The sequence below is a fragment of the Haliotis cracherodii genome, unplaced genomic scaffold (assembly GCF_022045235.1).
Source record: "Haliotis cracherodii isolate W230 unplaced genomic scaffold, xgHalCrac1.p SCAF_7, whole genome shotgun sequence".
NCBI classification, from domain to species: domain Eukaryota; kingdom Metazoa; phylum Mollusca; class Gastropoda; order Lepetellida; family Haliotidae; genus Haliotis; species Haliotis cracherodii.
The window spans coordinates 16,381,425-16,404,097 of NW_027266330.1; the positions used below are offsets into that span (position 1 = coordinate 16,381,425).

At 38.4% G+C, this 22,673-nt stretch overlaps 1 protein-coding gene across 1 annotated transcript; it reads left to right on the plus strand.

Annotated features, from left to right (window-relative positions):
• Window positions 1-1,948: 1,948 nt before the first annotated feature.
• Window positions 1,949-17,203, plus strand: LOC139448701 (sodium-dependent dopamine transporter-like). Its single transcript, XM_071230251.1, has 13 exons — window positions 1,949-2,063; window positions 2,391-2,522; window positions 5,369-5,633; window positions 5,836-5,968; window positions 7,744-7,878; window positions 9,094-9,197; window positions 10,024-10,148; window positions 11,122-11,234; window positions 12,980-13,108; window positions 13,322-13,421; window positions 14,623-14,723; window positions 16,683-16,853; window positions 17,102-17,203. Exons 1-13 carry the CDS (start codon window positions 1,949-1,951, stop codon window positions 17,201-17,203), a joined length of 1,725 nt encoding a protein of 574 aa, XP_071086352.1.
• Window positions 17,204-22,673: the final 5,470 nt, after the last annotated feature.

The following is a 22,673-nucleotide window of genomic DNA, read 5'->3' on the forward strand; positions in this document are numbered from 1 at the left end:
GTAATTCTATATTTATTATATTTTATTATATTCACACGTCCTTTAAGCTGGAGGCCTGTACTTCTGAAAAAAGACCTTGAATCTGCACGTTTTATAGTTCTGCAATTGAAAATAATGTCTATATTCCCCCATATGTCTGTGTGAGAGTCGTGTTGTCATAAATGGAACATTTGGTTAATAGATACTCACTCAAACCATATATTTGGATGACAGAATAATTTAATTTGGATATCTGTTTCCATTCTTTGACCATATTACACCAATGCGAGACATATCTTTCAAGAATTCATCAGAACATCAGTGTGCTATACTAAATGAAGCGCCTTTAAAAGTCCTGCTATTCCCAGGGCCACAAAAGAAAGAAGCGACTTTGATGGCTCAAAACTTTGTAAACTCTGTTTCATTTAACTGACTTTAATGGTTTAATTAACTACATAAGGAACATGTACAATAGCATTCACTCACCACCAAAATGAATTGTACATGTCTGTATTTCAAACACAACGTTTTAAGGCTACTTTTGGTCCCTTCCTCATTCGTAGACACTTGCAAACATAAAGGTACATGTTGGCAAGGCAGTACAGAGCGGACAGATAACAAACGAATTACAGTGTTTACGAATAACAGACGATTGTTATTACAGTGGCAGTGATTAATTATGTGTAATCACATAAGGCACATAACACCATGATTTTGATGTTATTAACAGGCCTTGTTCCCGTGTGGATGGTTCAATCATCCACACGATGGTTGAAGCATATCTGGCTGCATCTAGATCTAGTATTAGCCTATCAATGACCAAATTAGAAACAAATCTGAAAAATTTTATACGTTATTTGTGAAATGAGTGAGTGAATTTGGTTTTACGCCTCTTTTAGCAATATTCCAGCAATATCACGGCGGGGGACACCAGAAATGGGCTTCACACATTGTACTCATGTCGGGATTCGAACCGGGGTCTTCGGCGTGACGAGACAACGCTTTAACCACAAGGCTACCCGACCGCCCCAATTTGTGCAATGGGTGGAATACCTAATAATAATGGTCACTGAGTACGAACGCCAAAGCGCCAAGGACAATGTAGCTGAGCTTGCGTACAAAACTACTTGTCCATCTAGTGTTCAAGTGCTAGGAACAGCCTCATAACAGATCGTCTTGCTCGGTAACCTTTATTCCATCTAGTGTTACCGTCTGTCAAGAGATGCAGACGTTGATGAGGCTCCCTTTCGTCGAGGTGAGGTGAGGTGAAATTGGGTTTAACGTCGCGTCCAAGATTATTGCACTTATATAGCGACGTGCATGCACGTGTATGTGTGTGTGTGGCTGCTTGTACTAGTCCGGACTGATGCCGATTTATAGTGCTAGCTCACTGAGATACCATGCCGCAGTTTAACATGAATACCCCACTCAGACACAGTATACTGACTCCGAGCCGACCAGTCCTTGTTTTAGCCCCTTAATGCCGAGCGCCAGACAGGGTAACAACAAGTACAATCTTTTAACGTCTTTTTGTATGACGCGGCCCGGGATCGAACCCTGGACCTTCCGCTCTCCGGGCGGACGCTCTACCACAGGACCCTTTCGTCGAGGAAAACGCTGATAAACGTAATTGTTAGCGTACCAATGAAGTCAGATGGATGATTTCCATTTCAAATGTAGCCAAAAATGTTGTATTGATGATATGGCAGTCAGGTTTTGTTGAGATTTTAAAAAATGGTGGGTACACCTTTTAGCGGACACCTGACACATCGACTGATTCATAAAAACATGCTTTACTCTGCTGGAATTGGTTTGGTTTGGTATCTTTTGTTGAACTATGGAATTGTGTGGCGTTATAATGGAAAGGAATTATGTGTTTTCTTTGCTACATTTAGTTTCTATTGCAATCTTGCCTGTCACTCCCTGTCAGTGACATGTATGTATTCTTATCTAGTTGTAGAAACATACAATGCCTCGTGAACACTGGAGCCATCAGTTGGACTACTTCGTCAGCCTACTTGGGTTGAGTGTTGGATCTGGAACATTCATCAAGTTTCCGTTCTACTGTATGCGCAATGGAGGAGGTAGGTTGTGTGTGGCAGCAACTTGCTTTGAACGTAACAATAACTTTTCTAATCATTACAGTGATTATTCCACATGAACTATTAACATTATGAATGGGAATGATTGCAACTATTGTACATTGCATTAATACGAAAGATGTTAACATCAGCATTTGTTAAACCAAAAAGAGTATATGTTAGAATGTGTTTAAAGTACGCCAATTGGGATTTTAAAGGAGGGGGTACTTTGTGTGAGATTGAAGTACATGTTGGTTGTGGAGGATGGGGCACGGTTTACTCCTCAGTTCCTAAAGGGAACACAACTGACAATTTTTTACTTTCACAAAGGAGCATTTCTGATACCTTTCCTCTTCTTCACAATGATCGGAGCCATTCCGTGTGTTTTCCTGGAGATGACTATTGGCCAGTACTCTCAAAGTGGACCTATTAACGTCTGGAACTTGTGTCCTTCTTTCAAAGGTATATATCAAAACCTGACTGTATTGTACAAGTGAGTGGTTTTCGCCGCGACGAGCGAATAATTTAACCAATAGGCTACCCCACAGTCTCTTTATTGTACAAACATTTACATAACGAAGTTTAAGTACATTCATAAATCTTAGATGAGGAGATTCGGCATGGAGGGGGAAAAATCATTTTCAACCATATGATTGCCTGAATGATCAATTACATCATTTGATTGCCAAATAAATTATCGATGCACTTCTATTCACCTATTTACAAATCAACAACTAACCAGTACTCGTTATCATGTATATATATTCATGAGCTCTGATTATCTATGAACCAGAAACATTGCTTTTGTATTCAATTTGTTATTTAAAATCTAGTAGATCTTAACCAAGTCAGTGTTGGCAGAATATGACAAGAAACAACCAAAAGTATTCTTGAGGATGATTGAATGACAGCAGATAAATGTTGTTTTAAATATGAAAAGCTTCTGCTCGGCACATCCAGGTATATTGGAGCGGGTCGTGCCTTGCATTAATGAAAAAAGTGTCAAAACCCTTTCCACGTGCGATAGAAGTCTCTCCATAAAGCAGAGTCGATTGTACAATTCTAACTATATCATGAGCATGTGTTTATGAATCACTATCAAATAGTAATGATACCAGGAGTACGCGAAAAGGTGAGCGTATCCTGCCCCACCAAAGACACCCGTCACAAAGACATGCAAAGGCAAGGCAATTGTTCACCTGAAAAAACAAAACAATGACAAACCATGTCTACCGTAAAACTTCTTGAAAGCTTTATAGGTGATTGCATCCGACATCATTTTTGTCACTGATGCGTAAAATTTTGAAGTGTCATCCACATGTCTACCATAAAACGTTTTGAAAGCTTTACTTAGGTCTTGAATGATGTAACCTTGATCAAACAACTTCTGAGCAAGAGTCGTATGACGCTCTTTGAAATCTTGGTAGAAAGAGTATGCTCGATTGTATCTCAAAAGTTGCGAAAAGTAAACACCAAAGGCTGCAGCTGATGGAATATTGCTAGACATGAATTGAAAGTTGAAGTCATCCCTCTTGTCATACACTCTTGTTGAGAGTGTTTTGTCACTCTGGATCTTTATGCATAGATCTAAATATGAAACAGATGAGGCGGTCTCACTGGTCTCCTCTATTTTTAGTTCAGGAGGTTAAATCAGTGGACGGGAATTGGCTATTTGATTGTTATTGACGATATCAGATCATCGATAAACCTGAAGCTTAAGTTAAACGTCTTGGCCAAATTACCTTGTTTTGACTTTAACAATCCGAACAGAAATTCCGACTCAAATGCATAAAGGAACATATATGCAAGAAGAGAAGCACAGTTGATGCCCGTGAGGATGACTACTTCTTGCCTTAATGTCTTACCCAAATTTTACATAGATATTATCAATGAGGAAGTCCAGCAATTCACATATTGTTTTCTCAGTAAATATTTGACGTTAATATTCACAAATCAATGAAGACCAATAAAAATATGATTACATGATATAGATTAGAATCTAGTACATCTCAACCTACTGCGTTGGTCAATTTAAAATGGAACACTGATTTAATAATTTAGAAAGAGAATGCTCATCAATACAAACTATTCTGTAGTCTCTCCGCCGAACCTCGATCATTGTCAAATCAATGTGACTGCTAATTTGATAATTACTTATTCGTCTCTCCCCTCTCCCCTCCCCCCGTTGAATCTTGAACATAGCAATATCTTAAATGATAGAATCATCAACACATGACTGACTACTGCCTCAATATTTGTAACACCACATGAACCTGCTACTCTTGTGTCGGCTTATAGTTTCAATGATAGGCATCGTACGTAAATCAGGCGTGATATTGTAATGGGCATGTACATCCTGAAAGCACAAATATTGGTATCGTATAAGTGATTTATTTTAGTATGCAATGATTTCTGGAAATGGGGTGAAGGGACGGTTTCATCTACAACTTGTAGAACTTGTAAGAAACTATGATGGTGTTGGTGTTACCATTCAAACTTTTATAGTAGATTCTAACTCAAAACATCACCAATAGTTAACGGTACTGTAGTCCACTCAAATATGTAGGCAACAGTTTAAGTTGTCAACAAAGAAAGCCACTTTACATTGACAACATTCCTATTCAAAGAAATAATATTGCATAAATACTCTGGACAAAAGTATTAACATTAACACAAAAGAACAATGTTTCTAAATATTCAAGGAAGAATGTACAATGTACTTCTGTATAACACTGTTGCTATACAAAACAAATACATTCTTTACATCAAGTTTCAACTTTGGGCCTTTAATACCTCCAAATAGATTTAGTCTTAGGCCATTTATGCTAATTTTTTCAACTTATTTCACAAATAAACACAAAATCCTGAAAGTCCACATGAGTAGACACTTTCTCAGTTTGGCAATTTCATAAAGTATAGACATTGGTGTTCTCGTTGGTGTGAACAAGTATGTGACGTTTCACCATAAGATTTCTGAGAAGTGCCCATTGCCCATTTTAAGGGAATACAGAGAACGGTCTAAACACAGGATGTGAAATTAAGGTTATTATTTACAATATGGCAGAAAATGAAATGTCTTGATGCCCACTACCACCTTAACATATACACCCATTCCATGTTGAACAAAACTGACTATATATTACAGATGTCGCGAAAAACGGATCACTGGCAACTATATACCAAATTTAAAGTAAAGAATAATGTTCATAACACGGAAACAAGAATGTTGAGCCTACCTACTAACTGCACACTCACTACCAAATTTCATAATTGTGATCACACTTATGTTTCATCCCTTTCTATTACAGGTCTTGGCGTGGGAGCAGTAATATGTGTCTGGTTTTTCCATAGCTACTATAATGTCATATTCTCCTGGTTCATGTATTACCTCTTCTATTCCTTCTCTGAAATACTTCCTTGGGACAACTGTAACAACACTTGGAACACACCTACATGTATATCTAACAAGGATCTTCGATCTTTTACAAATGTCACTATTCCGTCGTATAATGCAAGTGCGACTGGAATTACTGCCAACATTACTGGGGTGACTGCTGCTGAAGAATTCTGGAGGTAAGGTTAACATGTTTTATAAGTACTACCATTTTGAATTCTAGCAAGTACATAACTTCGTACACTGGTCTACCCCAACATATCAATTACCAATAAGCATAGTTCCTGACTAAATGTAAAAGTACATTATTGAAACTTCTTACCGAGCGCTTGTTATGCCACTGTGGTTATTTGTCTTAAAAGACTATCCGTTTTATTTAAGAAACAAGGTACTCGAAATGAGTGATGGTCTGGATAATCTCGGTGGCGTGAGATGGCATCTTGTTGGATGCCTGGTGATCACACATGTGATATTATTCTTGTGGATTTTCAACGGAATAAAAGTATCAGGGAAGGTAAGGAAACCAACAATGTCCTCAAAATTACAAATGTTTGCAGCGAAAAATTAACATTTGCTACGCGTATGATGAAAACATGTATGCAATAAGTTTTGATGAAATGTTAACTGATTATAAAACTATACCCATTAGGGAAGAATAGGTCCATCTGTGTCCTGTTCTTATTTTAAGGATTGACTGAACTGTATAGGTGGATGAGGCTGTGTTACTTAACTGATTGCATGTCATCGTACCCTGATGGCGGCATGTGTAAATGACCCATGTTAGGTCAACACACTGGTATCGTAATTGCATGAGCAACAATCAAAACCATCATTGGATGATGATGCAAATTTGGTCACGCAATGTCAGAAGCCAATCCTATCTGGTGTAAATGTTAATACCAAGTATTAGAACAAAGTGAAGACGACAAAAATCCCATGCAAGAATGTTTATGTCGTAAAACTGGTAGCCATCAGCATGCAGTGGCCATTACGTTCAATGTTTCAGTCTATGATTAGCAGACTATCGAACAGGTGCCATCAAATCCAAAATGTTGACGATCGATCCGATTCAGGGCATCTCAGGTCAACCACAAGAGTAGATCGATTGATCCGAAACCGGGGTCTGTGACATAGAGCTCATCTTACAAATCAAATTGCTTCAAACCTCCAGCAGGCTACTTGGGTACCAGTTACGGGTCAGACGATTAGAAATTGTCTACTGCAGCCCACCTCTATGCTCGACAGCCACATGCTGTGCCGCCCCTTACAAATCGACGTATTGCCATACGTCATACGTCAATGGTGTACATAAAGTTGAAACTGGGCTAATCGTCATTGGACAAGTGACCTGTTTTCAGATGATTCTCGATGCACTTTGCTCTGCTCTAATTGCCGTGGTCGTTTCTGGCGACGTCAAAATGAACGTGAAGCAAATGTCAACCTGAAACCTTATGACAGATTTCCCGGTTAATCTGTTATGGTGTTCGGTGGCATCACTATAGCTGAACGAACGAAGGAAGGGTCACTGGACAATACTGTCGGAATACCACACTGACACCCTTTGTCGTCCCGTTTGCAGGCATGTGGGTATTGTCAGTCGTCAATGCTCACCTCCAGCAGCACAATATGCACAGAATGCCATGGCCAGCAAATAGCTCAGATCTTCCCCAATTGAACATGTCTGGGACATGATAGGGAGACATGTGCATTAACGTTATAGGCTGCCGACCACATTGGCTGAACTTGGCCAGGCTCTGCAAGAGGAGTTCCCTCAAATAACAATTGGGAGACTCATACGCAGTATGCCTCGTCGAGTGATTACATGTCTGACAAATCGTGACGTCATTATGCACTATTGATCCACAAATGCCAACTTTGAAATTTTCCATCCTACCCCAATAGTCTTTCAGGGTCGTTGGTGGTCATAACATTTGCTGTCATACTTCACTACTGGTTGAACTGGTGTTCCCAATTCGTTCATTATAATCATAAATCTATATATACCTAGAAACTTGTATCACTTACAATTTTTAAATTGTAACCTATTTCCGAGTATCCCTGACTTTTCTTAAGAGTATATGTTTTAATATTGCAAAATTGTATGATATGTAATTATTCTATTTGTTCTTCTATATGAACGAAAAACGAAAACTAAGCAAAATACGACATACAGCCTGGCTTCAGTATCATGTGTAAATTGTATTAAGTGGTTACCTTTACGCCATTAAAGCGAAAGTATATCATGTGACATTTAACCCCTGATTTGGACACAGTATTTTCTTCAACCAGCTTGCCTACGTCACCGTAGCTCTTCCCTACATCCTCATCACAGTGTTTCTCATACGAGGTTGCCTACTTCCGGGATCAGCTGATGGAATATACTACTACATTTATCCAAAGTTTGAGAGGCTTACGGAGCCCAAAGTGAGTTTTTAAGCATCGTCATGTTCAATTTGAATCATAAAACAGTAAATATGTTTACATCAATAAAAGCAACACACACTCTTCCATGTTCATAAGAAATCACTGGCAAAAGCAGAGTCAATTGGACGATTCCGACTATATCATGATGAGCATGTGTTTATAAATCAAATATTGATCTTAACAAAAGGGGCTGAGCGTATCCTGCCCCACCGTTGGAACCCGTCACAAATGCATGAACATTTTGACATCAACCGATGCAGTGAGTTACTATGATCAGCTGTTAACGACTTAATGATGAAGTGAGATGAAATTATCTTGTCAACATATAAATTCAGGTCTTCTATATTGTTCAATAAAAGAATCTTAATTCAAGTCTGCTCCAAACTGCCTGTGAGTTAAATAATAAATATGCACTCGCAATTAAATCCACCACCTAATTGAGAGGGTTAAAGACAACGGAAGGCACCACTTAGCCATTCGACCAGGCTCTTGGGTGATGACCCCAAAAGCCAAGGCAAATCCGAAACATGGTCGTTGAAGCGTCAATTCAAGGGCAATTACACAGAGGCACTGGTTTGTTCCCACAGTCACAACTTTGAGAAAGGATCGGTACTGCTCTGCACTGCACTGCCCTGGAGTAATAAGTTCTCTTGATCTTGATTAGGTGCCACGGGGAAGGTTTTCTTTGCAAAAATATCAATAAAGACTGCAGTCCAGAAGGTCTGCACTCCAGAAGGACGGTTCCATGCATTCAACTATTTTTACTTTTCGCCAGTTCACCAGCGGGTTACAACACATGTCTACATTGAGTCTTGACAAACAATACCACCAATATCACAGATATCGACAGACCTGTGAGGTCGTCTAACCGAGATCCAATTGAGCATAATGGGGATCTAGAGATAACAATGGCAGAAATTCTCCAGCAACTTTATCACCCAATTTGTTAGATTAGATGAAGAAGAGAAGCTTGCATTCACGCAAATAGTGAATTATTTCTAAATTTTGAAGAAATGAGCAAATTTTGATCCCATTCAGTTACTGCCATAAAGTTTTGTAAGTTAAGATAAACATACCAAAACACCTATAATGTAATCGCTAAATGTCTTACTGTCATTGCTTCCTGTTTTATTTCCACATTTTCTTTGAGGAAATTCAAAAGTGTTTTTTAACTGGATAACAAACATTGATTCTGATTCTTCTGTGTGCTTGTAGATATGGATCCAGGCCTGTAGCTATGCACTGCATTCAATGGCCATAGCGTCTGGATGTATTACCTCCATGTCTGGACACAACAAAATGAAGAACAACTGCTTTTCGTATGTTTACTCAGGCTGATGTTAATATCCCGTATGTAATTAACCATGTTAAAATCATTGAAAAAGTCGTTATCATTTATTTCTGAGTTATATCATGATGTGTCATTTTGATGTGAAAGGGAAACAGGTACGAAAGGTAAACCCAGAAATCTAATTAGGGCGATTCTAGGATTCGAACCTACGAGTATAGCTTTCTGACACGCCCAAGGGATGCGATAAGCGAATTTAGATGCCATATATTAATTTACCAATGCTCGAGGGTTTAATCAAACGTCTAATACCTGCATCACTTCGGCTTTCCTCGACCATCAAGCTGACACGGCATGATATACCGAATATTGTTCAAAGTGGCGTTTAACTAAACTAACTCACTCATATGTTAATTAGTGCAAACTATGTGTACAAAGTGAATCCATAAATGTTCCAGACCCGTATAGATCTGGGGTAGAATAGGTCTTCAGCAACCAATACTATGCTTGCGTAAGAGGCGATCGGGTGGTCAGGCGCGCTGACTTGGTTGTCGCATGTCATCGATCCCGATTGCGTGGATCAATGCTCATGATATCAATCCCTGGATTGTCTGGTCCAGGCTCGAATATTTACAGACCGCCGTCATATAGCTGGAAAATTGCTGAGTGCAGCATTAAACAACAAACAAATAAATAAACAGAAATGTTACGTGTGATCTACACGCCAACTGCGTCTTCAACCTCCTTTCCTTCCTTTCTGTTGTGCTGTGAACTTTTGGGAGTTCACCGACCAACCTCTTAGTGTCATGGTAAAACCACAGTTGAATCTTTGTGACTTGAAGGATTGTTCGTTTCAGACATGCCGTATGGCTTTGCTTGGCTGATTCTCTCTCAAGTATTTTAACCGGATTTGCTTTCTTCACAATCGTCGGTCACGTCGCCTACATGCGTGGTGTAAACGTTGATGCGTTTGAGTCATCAGGTCAGTGACCAATAAATACGTAGTTACATTTGTGCTATAGATTTTATGGATAAATAGGACCTATTTCATAATAATTTCTATAAGTCGTCGAAACTGTGGTAAGTAATTCAGGTTACCTTGTCTACTTTTAATGGCAAGTGCATATACTGTGATGCCCAAAGGTTGCTCAATGTTGGAACAACCGGGGCTAATTACTGGCCTGGGTAATCTGGTGATGCCCTGCTGGACACTATGACAATCTGACGAGGTGGACATGTGAATTGTTGCCTTGAAGACAAAATAACGCCATGCATCGTTAACATAACGTAGATAGCTAGGCTCCATAATTTGTTCTGTGACTCATCCATAGGACGTCGTGTTCTATCTGTCATATTCCCACATCATAACATCACTGAACCACCACTACACACGTCATGTTCGCATTGGCGTTGACAATACATTCATAGGCTCCAAACACGTCTGGGAACACTGAGTGTATTGGCTTCAGTAAACAGATTTTTACCTATCTGAAGCAGGACCATAGCCCTAGACGTTAATCGTGTCGCTTACGTTGCAATGTTAAGTTCAGTGTTAATTTTACTATTTCAACAGGACATGCAATTACAACTGATCCATCTGTATTGAATGTTTTTTGTATGCCTAATGTTAATGCATTTCATGATGCCTCCAACAAATTAACAACAATTAGAACTATAGAGAAAGACTCCAGCATATTTTAGAATTTGTCAATTATTTCAAAAATATAGCACCATATTGACGATCAATTTGAAAGGAACAGATGATAAAAAGGGGGCCCATTTTGAAACTTTGGATGATATTTGTTTTTTTGACAAAATGTTCTGTACCTTTGAAGATTGACATGTAACTATACAGCAAGAGTCACCACGTTTCATGACAAATGCCCCAAGGATCACGTTTTACTTCAAGTTTGTCGTGTGATAACACACACTTATTGACGCAAACTGTGTTTCAGGTTACAACCTTGCCTTCATCGTTTACCCTGAGATGCTGGCCTCTCTCCCGTTTCCCCAGTCATGGTCGGTCTTGACATTTGTTACACTGATGATGTTGGGAATAGATTCTATGGTAGGGGAGATGCCCAGGTTAAGTTAGTTGTATACATTTAGAAACATCCTTCTGATTAGTCAGTTTGGGACCAGGAACTGAAAATAAATAAAAAAAATATTTCAAAGATTTTTCCTCTCTAAACATCGACAGGTAACTCCAAGTAACCATTCATCAATAATCGATAGTACTATACAACATAAGTGTGGGTAAGTGATTATTGCTCAACGTGTCATCAGCAATCAAGCATCTATTCACGGTGAGAAATGTATTTATATTCTTACCATATGACAACAGTAAAAGAGATGCTTAAGCTCTCTAAAATATCAGTAAAATTTCACATCCAAGGGTAAAACATAACTGTGCGAATGAAGATACGTATGGTGGATATATACCATACAGATTGATTTCTGTCCATTATGGCAAAATACGTTTGTTCAGACGGAGACGGAGACGGAGACGGAGGATCCCACTCTAACTTCAAAAAGCCCATTTTCTACAAACGTGAAATAAAATCAGAACAAAATAGCTATTCAATACTGCTGGCTCATAAAAGAATGTGGATAAATTAGTCTAATCCGACTATTTGATCAATGGTATGTATAGTGCCCAAAACAACACTGAATATCAGTGATAAGGTTCTTTTGTTACCATGTCAGGATCCCATGGACCAAAGGACTATATAAATGCACTTCTGTTTGAAGATGTCTCTTGCTGTTTAGCAAAATATTTGGAGGAGCAAATAGAATGTTTTTAGTTAAGTTAATAGGAATGTCATTCTGGTCCTATCATGACATCCGTGTACACTGCTGGAAACGAATGAGGGAACAATTAAAACTACATGTATAGACATATAAACTTTACTGTCAGTACATTTGAAATGGTGCGCATGCTTGCCGAAACCAGCAACTGGGCTTGTCGTAAAAGGCGACTACCGGGATCGGGTGGTCAGGCTGGCTGACTTGGTTAATTACATGTCATCGTATCCCAATTGCGTAGATCGATCCCCATGATGGCAATCACTGGATTGTCGATTATTTACAGACCGCCGTCGTATAGCTGAAATATTCCTGGGTGCCGCGTTAAACACCAAACAAACAAAATATACAAATTCAATACATGTCAGAACCAAATGTTGAGATGTGTTTGTGTGCATTGTTTCCAACGCGTATATTGTAGACAAGGCTGGTAACCCGTGATAGCATATCATTTCACTGTGTCTACAACTAAGTGTTCCCTCATTCATTTCCATCAGTACATCTATTTGAACAGACGTCAATTAGGTTTATTTCATAGTTAGTGGCATTTATCTTAAAAAATATGCCAGAACATTCTTACGGCGAACTTATGGTGACCCTTGGTGTCTACATTTTACAACTTTTGAGGTATAGTCACCCCTCTTGTCATACAGGAATGTGGCAAATGTTTTCTGTTTCTTTATGTAGACGGTGTCATTGGTCTCCTTTATTTCTAGGTGGGCAAATCAGTGCAAGGAACTAGACTTTTTGATGGTTATTGAACGGCAACAGATCATCGATACACCTGAAGTTTAAGTCAAACTTCTTGGCCAAACTACCTTGTTCCTAGGGAAAGAGTTCCTTTGGATACCGCATTTGCATGTATAAATAATAATACGACTGAAATTTGATTTATCAAATAAATGTATATAACAACTATATTGAAACTATGTATATCCAATTATATTAATGCAATTGATAATACAAAACGTATTTTTAAACAAATGTCATATACATCTGTCTCCACAGGTACCAGGCATTGAAGCTATCACGGCAGCTTTGGAAGACGTGTTTACGCAATTGTTTAAGAAGCGCCTCTTCTTCACATGTGCAGTGCTTCTTAGCACTTTTCTATTTGCTCTTTTATATGTATCACAGGTAAAACCAATACACATCTCAATGTCAATTACAAGTATCGTCCAAATCGGTTACGTTTTGCCTATTAAATGGTTGTTAAACGAAAATTTGAAAACTCATAGGTTGTAATTATAAAGTTCTTTCATTTATGTTTATTTGTGGATGCGATATTGTACAATAAAGACATATATGAACCATGTGATGATACTGAGGTAAACGTTGTGTACATTTAAGGGTGGGATATATGTGGTGACGCTGGTGGACTGGTTTGCCTACTTTCCCTCTTCAGCCGTGATTGCGGTTCTGGAATGCATGGTAGTTGGTTGGTTCTATGGTAAGTGTTGAAGAGATGAGTTGTAAAAAAAGTAAAGCTTTAAAGAAGTTTTATGGTAGACATGTTCCCGTGTGTTTTTCAGGTGAAGAATTGACATGCCTTTGCATGTGTTTGTGGTAGGTGCCATCGGTGGAACAGGATACGTTCACCTTTTCTCGAACACCTGCTCTGCTATCATTACTATTTGCTGTGATTCATACGAACATGCTCATGATATAGTCGGAAGTATACAACCGACTCGAACCTTAACAACTACCGAAGACAGTTCCAGCAATTTAGATTCAAATTGGCAAATCAAAACCTGAAATATGAAAAACAAGTTTTTTCTTGCAAAAAAATGTATGAAATAACTTTTTGTAGACTAGTCTTTGTGTTTGTCTATCAATGACGCCTCGTCTGGATGCTGCTGTATGATTTGGTTTCCATGTAAATGTCCCCGCCACCGAGCTCAGTTCCTACGCCCCATAGATGTTGTTAGGGAGGTATTTTAAAAAACACCTGTATGGATTTGGTTCAAATATGGTGACAATGTGCTTTAAGGTTGTTTGGAGACCCCTGTTGATAACAGTGATACCTTGACCTCATATGCACAATCATTAGAAGCTTTTGACCTATGTGCTGTCAGCAAGATACCTGAAAATGCATTGCATTCAAAATGTATCAAACCTTTTATTTGGAAGTCCGCAGACGATGGGTGAATGTGGTGATATTTACGTCATGTTCCATGGTCACTGAATGATTATCCCCGCTAGACATACACCGTAGTTTATTGTTATATCACATTTACAAGGTGGGAAGGTTATTTGGGAGAGTCAGCAGTCCCCACTTAATTATTGTGTCATTGACTTATATCAAATTATAGCAGACTGATTCGGATTTTGAACATGGGTAACACTATTTATGAAACTTTGATGTTGATGTTCCAAGTATGCATATCATTCAAGTCTATTGTAAGTAGGAAATAAGGAACACGGACGAAATCAAATCCATTGTCATATATTATCCTGTCCTGTTTGCGGCGAGAGACTTGTCTACGTCAGTGGCAAATACCTGTTTGACAAATTTTAATGCTGTAAAAAGAGGTAAAGTTTGATAATCAGCCAAATCCGGGATAGATCACGTTGGCTTTGTAACTGGTTTTGTGCGACAATTCGTGCGACAATAATCCTTTAAAATAATTTACATGCCAATTCTTTTTCAGGGACAGAGAGGCTTCAGGAGAATATCAGGATGATGTGGGGAAAGAAGATGCCTCGAGTCATGGTCATTGGTCTAAAGTTCGTCTGTCCACCACTTCTGCTCGTAAGCTCCATGATATATTGCTCTTTTGTGTAACAGTAAAAATAACATGCTATTTATAAATCTGACTGAAAATGGTCTGTGACTAGGAAGGATAGAGTTCACATTTTGAACTTACTTAAGACATCTTATAAAAGAAACTAAATTGTTAAATTGTAGAATATGAGAGGTTTTTGGTCAGAGGTGCATACTGCACCTCCAAGGTACAAAAGGAAATTTGAAGAAGTGTGATTTTTTGGAGGATCAAACATAAAGAATTTAGAGTAATACACAATTCACGCATATCTGCGTATAACAGATTTTATAGGACGTAAAAATGTAGACGTCCCAATTGTTAGACAGCTTATAACAACACTTTAAATGGTTGAGTGCACACTAATCCTTATGCTTGTTACCTCAGACTTTAAAATGGAATAGTCCAGATAAGATCTGACAAACAAAGCAAAGTAGCTTTAAATAGATACTTTAATATTATACTTAACATTGAATGACACTTTACATTTGATAAATTTTATACAGTTTGTAACAACACTTTGTGACAGATTTTGGTAATGAACACTTTACATTTGATAACTGTTACAGTTTATTTATCACCGACAGTCGTACATTTCTCATTGCACGTCTTGACGACACATCTCCAATGTGTGCAGGTTTGCCTCTCGGGGTTTCTGTTGTAAATATATCCATCTAATATCAACTGCTTACTTCCATGCCGAGAGGTGATTTACTCTACTTTCCTTAAACCAGCCATATCGATACTGATAATGATACGTACCCCAATATCATATTTATTTGTTTGATAAGTAGATAATATAAACTCAACTCCTTCAACTGATCATACAGTAAGACAATTAAGCTACTCAATAGTTTACATAGTTAATCTGCCTATTGAACCTGTGCTGACAGTAAGGTAATTTAGGTTAATTAAACGAAATTGTAATTTATATACTCCCTAAACTGCGAGTCCCCTATCCCTACGCAGTACTTTAATCTAATTAAGACTGATCCATTACACCTATAGGTATATTCCCTCTTTGCCTAAATAAAAATGTCTAACAATTGGGACGTCTAACTAATGGGATATAACCTAAAAAGCAACATTGTAATGATAATTATATAAACGGATCACTGAAAATCTATGTGTTCGCGATGATAAGCAAGACCAAGAGGTACCACCCGCCATCCACACAATTTTCATTAAACAAGTAAATGCCAGTGCGTAAGGAGGTGTGTCACCTCATGGAAACGTCAATGGATGAGATAGCATCGCACATCATGTTGGTAAGAGATGTGTCATATTTAATTAATTCCTCCGAATGTCTACCTTAAAATGTCTGAAGTACTTAACCAGGGGGAGTATGATGATGAATCCTTGTTTGATTCTTATGTTGTAAGCAAAATGTTCCTTTCCATGAAACTTGAATTAACTGCGATGCTCTAAGGTACCTCAGCGATTGAGAAATGTTCTTGAGCTGATGATAGATTGCCCGACATGAAGAGAAAATTAAAATCGAAATCATCCCTCTTGTCGTACAGCTTGTTACAGAGGCTGCCATCCACTTCAATGCCAGTGCACATATCCGATAAGATATATATCAAGTTCACGTAGCAACCGATGAGATAACAGTAGAGATGTGGGTTTCATAACGTCTTCTGCTTTGAAGTATGTATCTAGAATTATGTGGTGATAGGACTATTGCAATACAGGATAACGGGAAAGGAAAATGTTCAGGAAATATTCTTGGACAACAAAGCTTGTGTCGATTAGTATCTTAGACGTACGGAACACGTTAACCACGTTTACCATGTACTACCTGGGTATTTTCTTCTTTTCTATATTTAGACATGAATATAAGATAATTCATTCATCTCATGTTGGTACTAATCGTCAAATAATCTCTTGTCCCGGGAGCAATGTCTTCCCTTGTTTAACTGCTGATAAACCTTATTGTGTCGTATCAGGTTACATTCTGCTACTCTCTGTACTCCTACCGACCTCCGAAGTATGGGGACTACATATACCCTGCCTGGGCTACAGGTGTTGGGTGGATGATATCACTCGCATCAATCCTGCCGATTCCTATCATTTGGCTGTGGACGGTTATCAACAGAAATGAAACTTCACTGAAAGAGGTTCACTTCATGTTTTTCGTTTCAAACTACGTTAGATTACATATGTGTTGTAATTTGTCTTATTAAGACCTTTCTTTATCTATTGCTGATTTTTCACATATTGTGTTAGTTGGTCACGGTATAAACACTTTATTATGCACAAAAGCATCAATATAGCAACCAATTACACATGAAACTGCATAAAAGAAACATGTAATTGATTATATGTATATGATTTTAATATAACAGTGGGCTGCAACATGTTCCAGAAAATTAAAAGATCAATGGAACCCAATGAATACTGGTCTGGTGCTACTGGAACGGAAGGCGTCTTACATCCTATGGCAGGACATGAACTGACATCGTTCTAATACGAATATGCATACATTTTATACGTCTGAGTAAATGTTTTAAACAGGCTTGTGTATGAAACCTGAGATGACGTACTATCAATATATTCACATGTATTGGAATCATATTCAGGATCCTTGTAATCACATGTAAACAGATTGTATATTTTACAATATTTTACTGACAGTTCTTCGGATGTTTCAATGGATACATATAGCTTGTATATTTGTCTTACTTAGTTTTAGCTGAAAATGACATTTAGTTCACTCTCAAAATGTCTGATGCTTCCAAACTTGCTGTATTCTCCGCTACACTTAATTTACTAGCTATGGTAAACACTGTCACCAGATTCCAGCAAGTAAAATATACCACTTATCGGAACTCTTTCTACATCTGACATGCAGCCAAGTATATACAAACAAGAAACAAATGTTACAGCTCCATGGGGAGCAATGCCAGTAAGACACTTAAACGAATTTTCAGTCTCTTAATGTGATTAGTTTTAGAGTTCTAGTTTCATTGATGAAGGAAACGGCACTTTTTATTTCTGTCCAATCAAGGGTTACTCTGGTTGATGGATAGGTTATTTTAAAACATTTTGGTATGCACGTATCAACCAAATGACCAGATGGTCATATAGGCTTACTTCAAATATAAAATAATGTACAAAACGTTTGTCCAAGTTATTACTTTTCTACTCACAATACTTAGATGTGACAGTTGAAACAAACAGAAAGATGTAACTCATGGAGCTGTCAATCTGCACAGAAACATAAACAACTCAATTAATAACAATGTCCCCAGTCAACCTGCACGAGAAACTGAATCACTTCGTAAATAATATGCACTCATATTTACACCCTATATGTAGTCTAAACAACCAGCATGTTGACTTTGGTAACTTATATCATGCTGGTTTTTCATGAAACACCATTGAAAGTTAAACATCAGACAGGAAACAGGATATATTTAGAAGATAACGCTTTCGGGTCTCTAGATGAATTTCCAAGATACAAATACTCGATAAAATCCCGGAAATAGACACACACATAGTATTTATCGATATTGTAAACCTATTGTTTTATTTAGCACTCTTTAACACCTCGTACTTACTCGGTTGTGAGGCCTCAACATCGAACGTTCTGTTGTTGCTGTGGTGATTGTGAATTTGGTAATGATGACGGACTACTTTCCTGAGTGTAAGGCATCCATGTTCACCGTATAATTAATTATAAAAATAAACAAACTCGAAATCGTCTGCGAGTTTGTTTGTTATCATTATCAGTTACATTATCTGTTGTTATGTCAACATAATCGTTTTTTCAGAGCGTAAACCCCTTGGATGCCACAGCGACACATATGTCCCTCCTCTTCAACCCTCACTTCGAAATCGAATAAAATTCAAAATACATCACGCAGATTAATACACTTCACAGTTTTGAATTCCCCTTTCTGTTTATCATTTACTGTCATTTTAGGCAATTCAAAATTACTGAAAGTGACTTCTGAAAACATTGTAAATCTCGCCAAATCACAATTCACGGCGTTACATAAATATTTACTGAGTGTTTAGAAATCTAAATATCGGATATTTACTCCAATAATCAAAGTAGAAAATTAGCACATTAGCGATCATGGGTATCAAATCACTACTGATAATTCTGAAACGTCGCTGAGAAGCCTAGAATCGTTTAGAATATTTTGGAAAATACGCATACACGAACGCCGTTCCTCCACATTGGATTGTGTTTACAAAATGCCGGTTATGAGACGCCTATGCGATCAGGTATATTTCAATATTTAATGCTATACATGCATCCCTGAATTCCTCATATACTTTCGAAACAATGGATAAATGGTCTTTGTCACCAATGCAATTTATCTAGATGAAATCATGCGAAATAAGTTAGGTATGGAAACGAAAACTGTGCTCGGAAAACTGTACTTGCTGAAATGTAAACAAAGCAAAATCCCAATCAGTGTATCGTTAAGTGATACAAGACTGTGAATTCAAATGTTTTGCATAATCTCAGCAAGTACTAGTACTTAGTCGTCTTATATTATCTCTGTCTACATATTAGTAGTGGGCACTCTCAACCCACCCACCACTCCCTCAAACCCTCTAAATCATATAAGAAGTTTGGGTGCCTGGTATATCTTGCTCTGCGATGCTTGCAATACGACACCATCAACACCAAACACAGCTTAAACATGTCCGTTCAAATATGTATAATTCTGCAATCCTTGCTCGACTCTTGCTTGCTGCTGTATTTATCAAAGCAAAGAGATGAAATATTCAGATAATCAAGTATTTAAAGTCTAAATATATTTCAATTGACCATCACACAACGATAAACATTTTTCTTCTCACTCTTTTAGACTCGTTGTGAGTTTGATATAACGATTGTTACAACAATAGATAGATGTAAACGAGCTTGTGTTGACTCGCGAACGGAAGCGGGTAACTAATGAATGACACAAATAACGATATTCAACGCTTTTAATGAACATGTTTAGGTTCGAAACATCTTGATATTTTGGGAAGTTGAGCCCCTTACACGTGTTACGTTTCATTAGCATGTTGAAATAAAACACAAAGACTTTGTTCCTTTTGAGACTTAAACATAAATCTAAGCACTTGAAGAGCTAAGTATGTTTAGCACCTGTTTAAAACCTAAACACATTTTTACAGTCTATAAATGTTGTAATATATCATGGACACAACTCCTTAAAATTTAGTATTGCAGCAGACAACAGAACAACATATTACAAATGGTATATTAATACACTAGATTTGATGGTGACAGGAATGATTATGAATTAATATATAAGTGATTGAGTCTGTTTCTGTGTGTACATGTACAACGCAAAACAGAGATAGTATTGATACCAGGAACCCTAAGTATACATAGTAGAAGGGTAATATATACATACTAGCATCGATTCCATGTGGAGCGAGGAAAAGAAAGACTATTACTACTATCATAATGATAAAATAATATTAGGTTCATTATATCATATCTGATATTGTGTAAACTGACACTCACACAATTTGCATATAAAGTAAATATGTGTATGTTGTATATCATGCGACAGTTGCGTTAAATCAAACCAAAGAATCAAGTAATAGACCAGATGGAAAAATCACTGGCACGATAGTGTGCAGAAGTCTGCTTGGAACGCAGCATGGCTACATAGCCACAATATTCTTTTACTGACCTTGTTGTGATCATTTTGATCAGGGAGGAGTTCGGTCTCGACTGCCGTCGAGTACGGACGTCTTATGCTTCTCATGAACTTGTCCGTTTTTATAAAACACACTTGATCTTTTATGTTAATTCCCTTTTGGTTGTTTTTGCTTTTGATTTCCCTTTTCCAAACTTTTAATTTATATTAGGTGTTTGCTGATTGTTACAGTCAGTTCTTTGAGATTGACCTACGCAAAGGTTGACAACAAAATGGAATGTGAGGACTGAATCAAAGTGGTGCCTTCAGGACGGAAGCAAATCGGTCCTATTCAACATGGTACTTCTTAAAAAGCCTGTGTTGCCAAGCAACCAAATACTGTCCCTCCTACTACGTGGTCTGATCTTACTTTTGTTTTTGATGATTCAGTGCGGGTCAAATCAACCACTGTTATCTTTAAAGCCGATGTAGATGAATATGATGATGGTTCAACAACCCTCTGTCAACTTATGACACAGCTTGCTTTGGCTAGAGCCTTGGCTAAGGTCACTACGGGAATAGTTAGTGTTAAGCAGATGGCCAGGGGAGACGTTAGTGTCACAGCAAAAACTGTGAGGCTGCCCCAACACTTTTGCAAGTCACGGAACTTGATGAACATTTTGTCACCACTCATGAGCCTGAATCACTAATGAGAACCCGTGGAGTTATCTATGGTATTGATCTGGATATTGAGATGAGTGAAATTGATCATGAAAACGAGTAAAAACCTGTGTTACCTCTAATGTGCTCTGCTGTGCGTATGACTCGTGGACCTGATATACCTGTTCTGCTTACATTTTCTGGTCAGTCTTCACCAGATCATGTTGTCATTTTCTTTCAGAGATTTCCAATCGAGGTTCCTCCTGCTCTGCGATGCCTCAAGTGTCAGTCCTTTGGGCAAGTCTTTGCCAAGTGTAGGAACACTCATCATGTGTGCGCTAAATGTGGAGGGAAGGACAAATATGAGGAGTGCAATCAAAGTTCTCTTAAACATAAGAACTGTGGTGGTGCTCACTCCACAAAGGTTGTATTAAATGGGGTAACCATTTACGCCTCAGGTAGCTGCTCGTCGCTAATGGATTTCTTCGCGCTAATCGCAGTAATATCCTGTTTTCACGTCATGACGTCACAGGAGGGCGTCCTGTACGCGGCAGGTCCTTCACTGTTTGGTTTGGGCGTGTTTTCGCACTAGTCGGCCGATTACTGAGTAATGGTTACCCAGTTGACGTCCAATCGCCTTGAAAGACATCCCTGCGGCATGCATACCAATGATTCTCCATCTTAGTGCTTCACATAATCTCATTCTTGCCAATTTCAGACTTGACGATTACACAAATCAGTTTTTCGCTGTTTTCTGTACCAGTATTTGCTGCGTGAACATACTGTCTTTTGCTGAGTGCTAGGGAGGCATGATGCACGTGCCTAAACACGGGAAATTGGGACGTCACCATCACGCATGAACGGTCACATTATTCGGCCAAAACAATATAATTAGTATTGCCATCAACATTAAGCATTATGGTAGTGTATTATCAGATAGTGTAATATTAGGGGGTCCTTAACCTTTTTTTATGTGTATATGAAGGAGTCGTTGTCCTTTAGTGAAATTAGGTCAGACAATCTTCAAGTATCGTATTGTGTAGTGATTTTGATAGTCATAATCCATTGTGGGGAGCTAGTAAGTTGGATGCTGGAGGTACATTGAGACAATTCTTGATGAAAAGAATCTTTTCCTTCTTAATGATGGTTCTATGACCCGCTGTGGTTGAGCTTCTGCTTCATTTTCGGCGTTGGAGTTGACCACTGTCAGTCCACAACTGGCTCCATATTGTGATTGGAAAGTGTATTTACTGGAATTCTTTTGGCAGTGATCAGACAGACTGGCAGAACCACAGACAGACCACGGAGTGGCAGACCAAAGGTCACGACCCCGCAGGATGACCACTTTTTACGGGTACTTCATCTGAGGAACAGATTTCTTACTGTGACGTCATCAGCTGCCAACAGCTTAGGACATCCGGTCAGCAGACAAACTGACCAGACGACTACGACATTATGGTCTCCGGGCTTATCGCCCTTTCAAGGGCATGACCTTGACCCGTCATCATCGACGTGCCAGATTGTCGTGGTGCAGGCAAACTGAGCGATGGCAAAAAAGGGAATGGCGGCGAGTGCTATCAAGTGACAAGAGCAGGTTCCAACTCTTCAAACCTGATGGGCGGATGCGAGTTTATCGACGACGTGGTGAACGTACGGCTCCTTGTT

Coding starts and splice junctions, on each gene's coding strand:
- LOC139448701 (XM_071230251.1), top strand. CDS start 1,949: ATGCCTCGTGAACACTGGAGCCATCAGTTGGACTACTTCGTCAGCCTA. Junction 9,198..10,023: donor ATGAAGAACAACTGCTTTTC/GTATGTTTACTC, acceptor TGTTCGTTTCAG/ACATGCCGTATGGCTTTGCT. Junction 16,854..17,101: donor ATGAAACTTCACTGAAAGAG/GTTCACTTCATG, acceptor AACATGTTCCAG/AAAATTAAAAGATCAATGGA.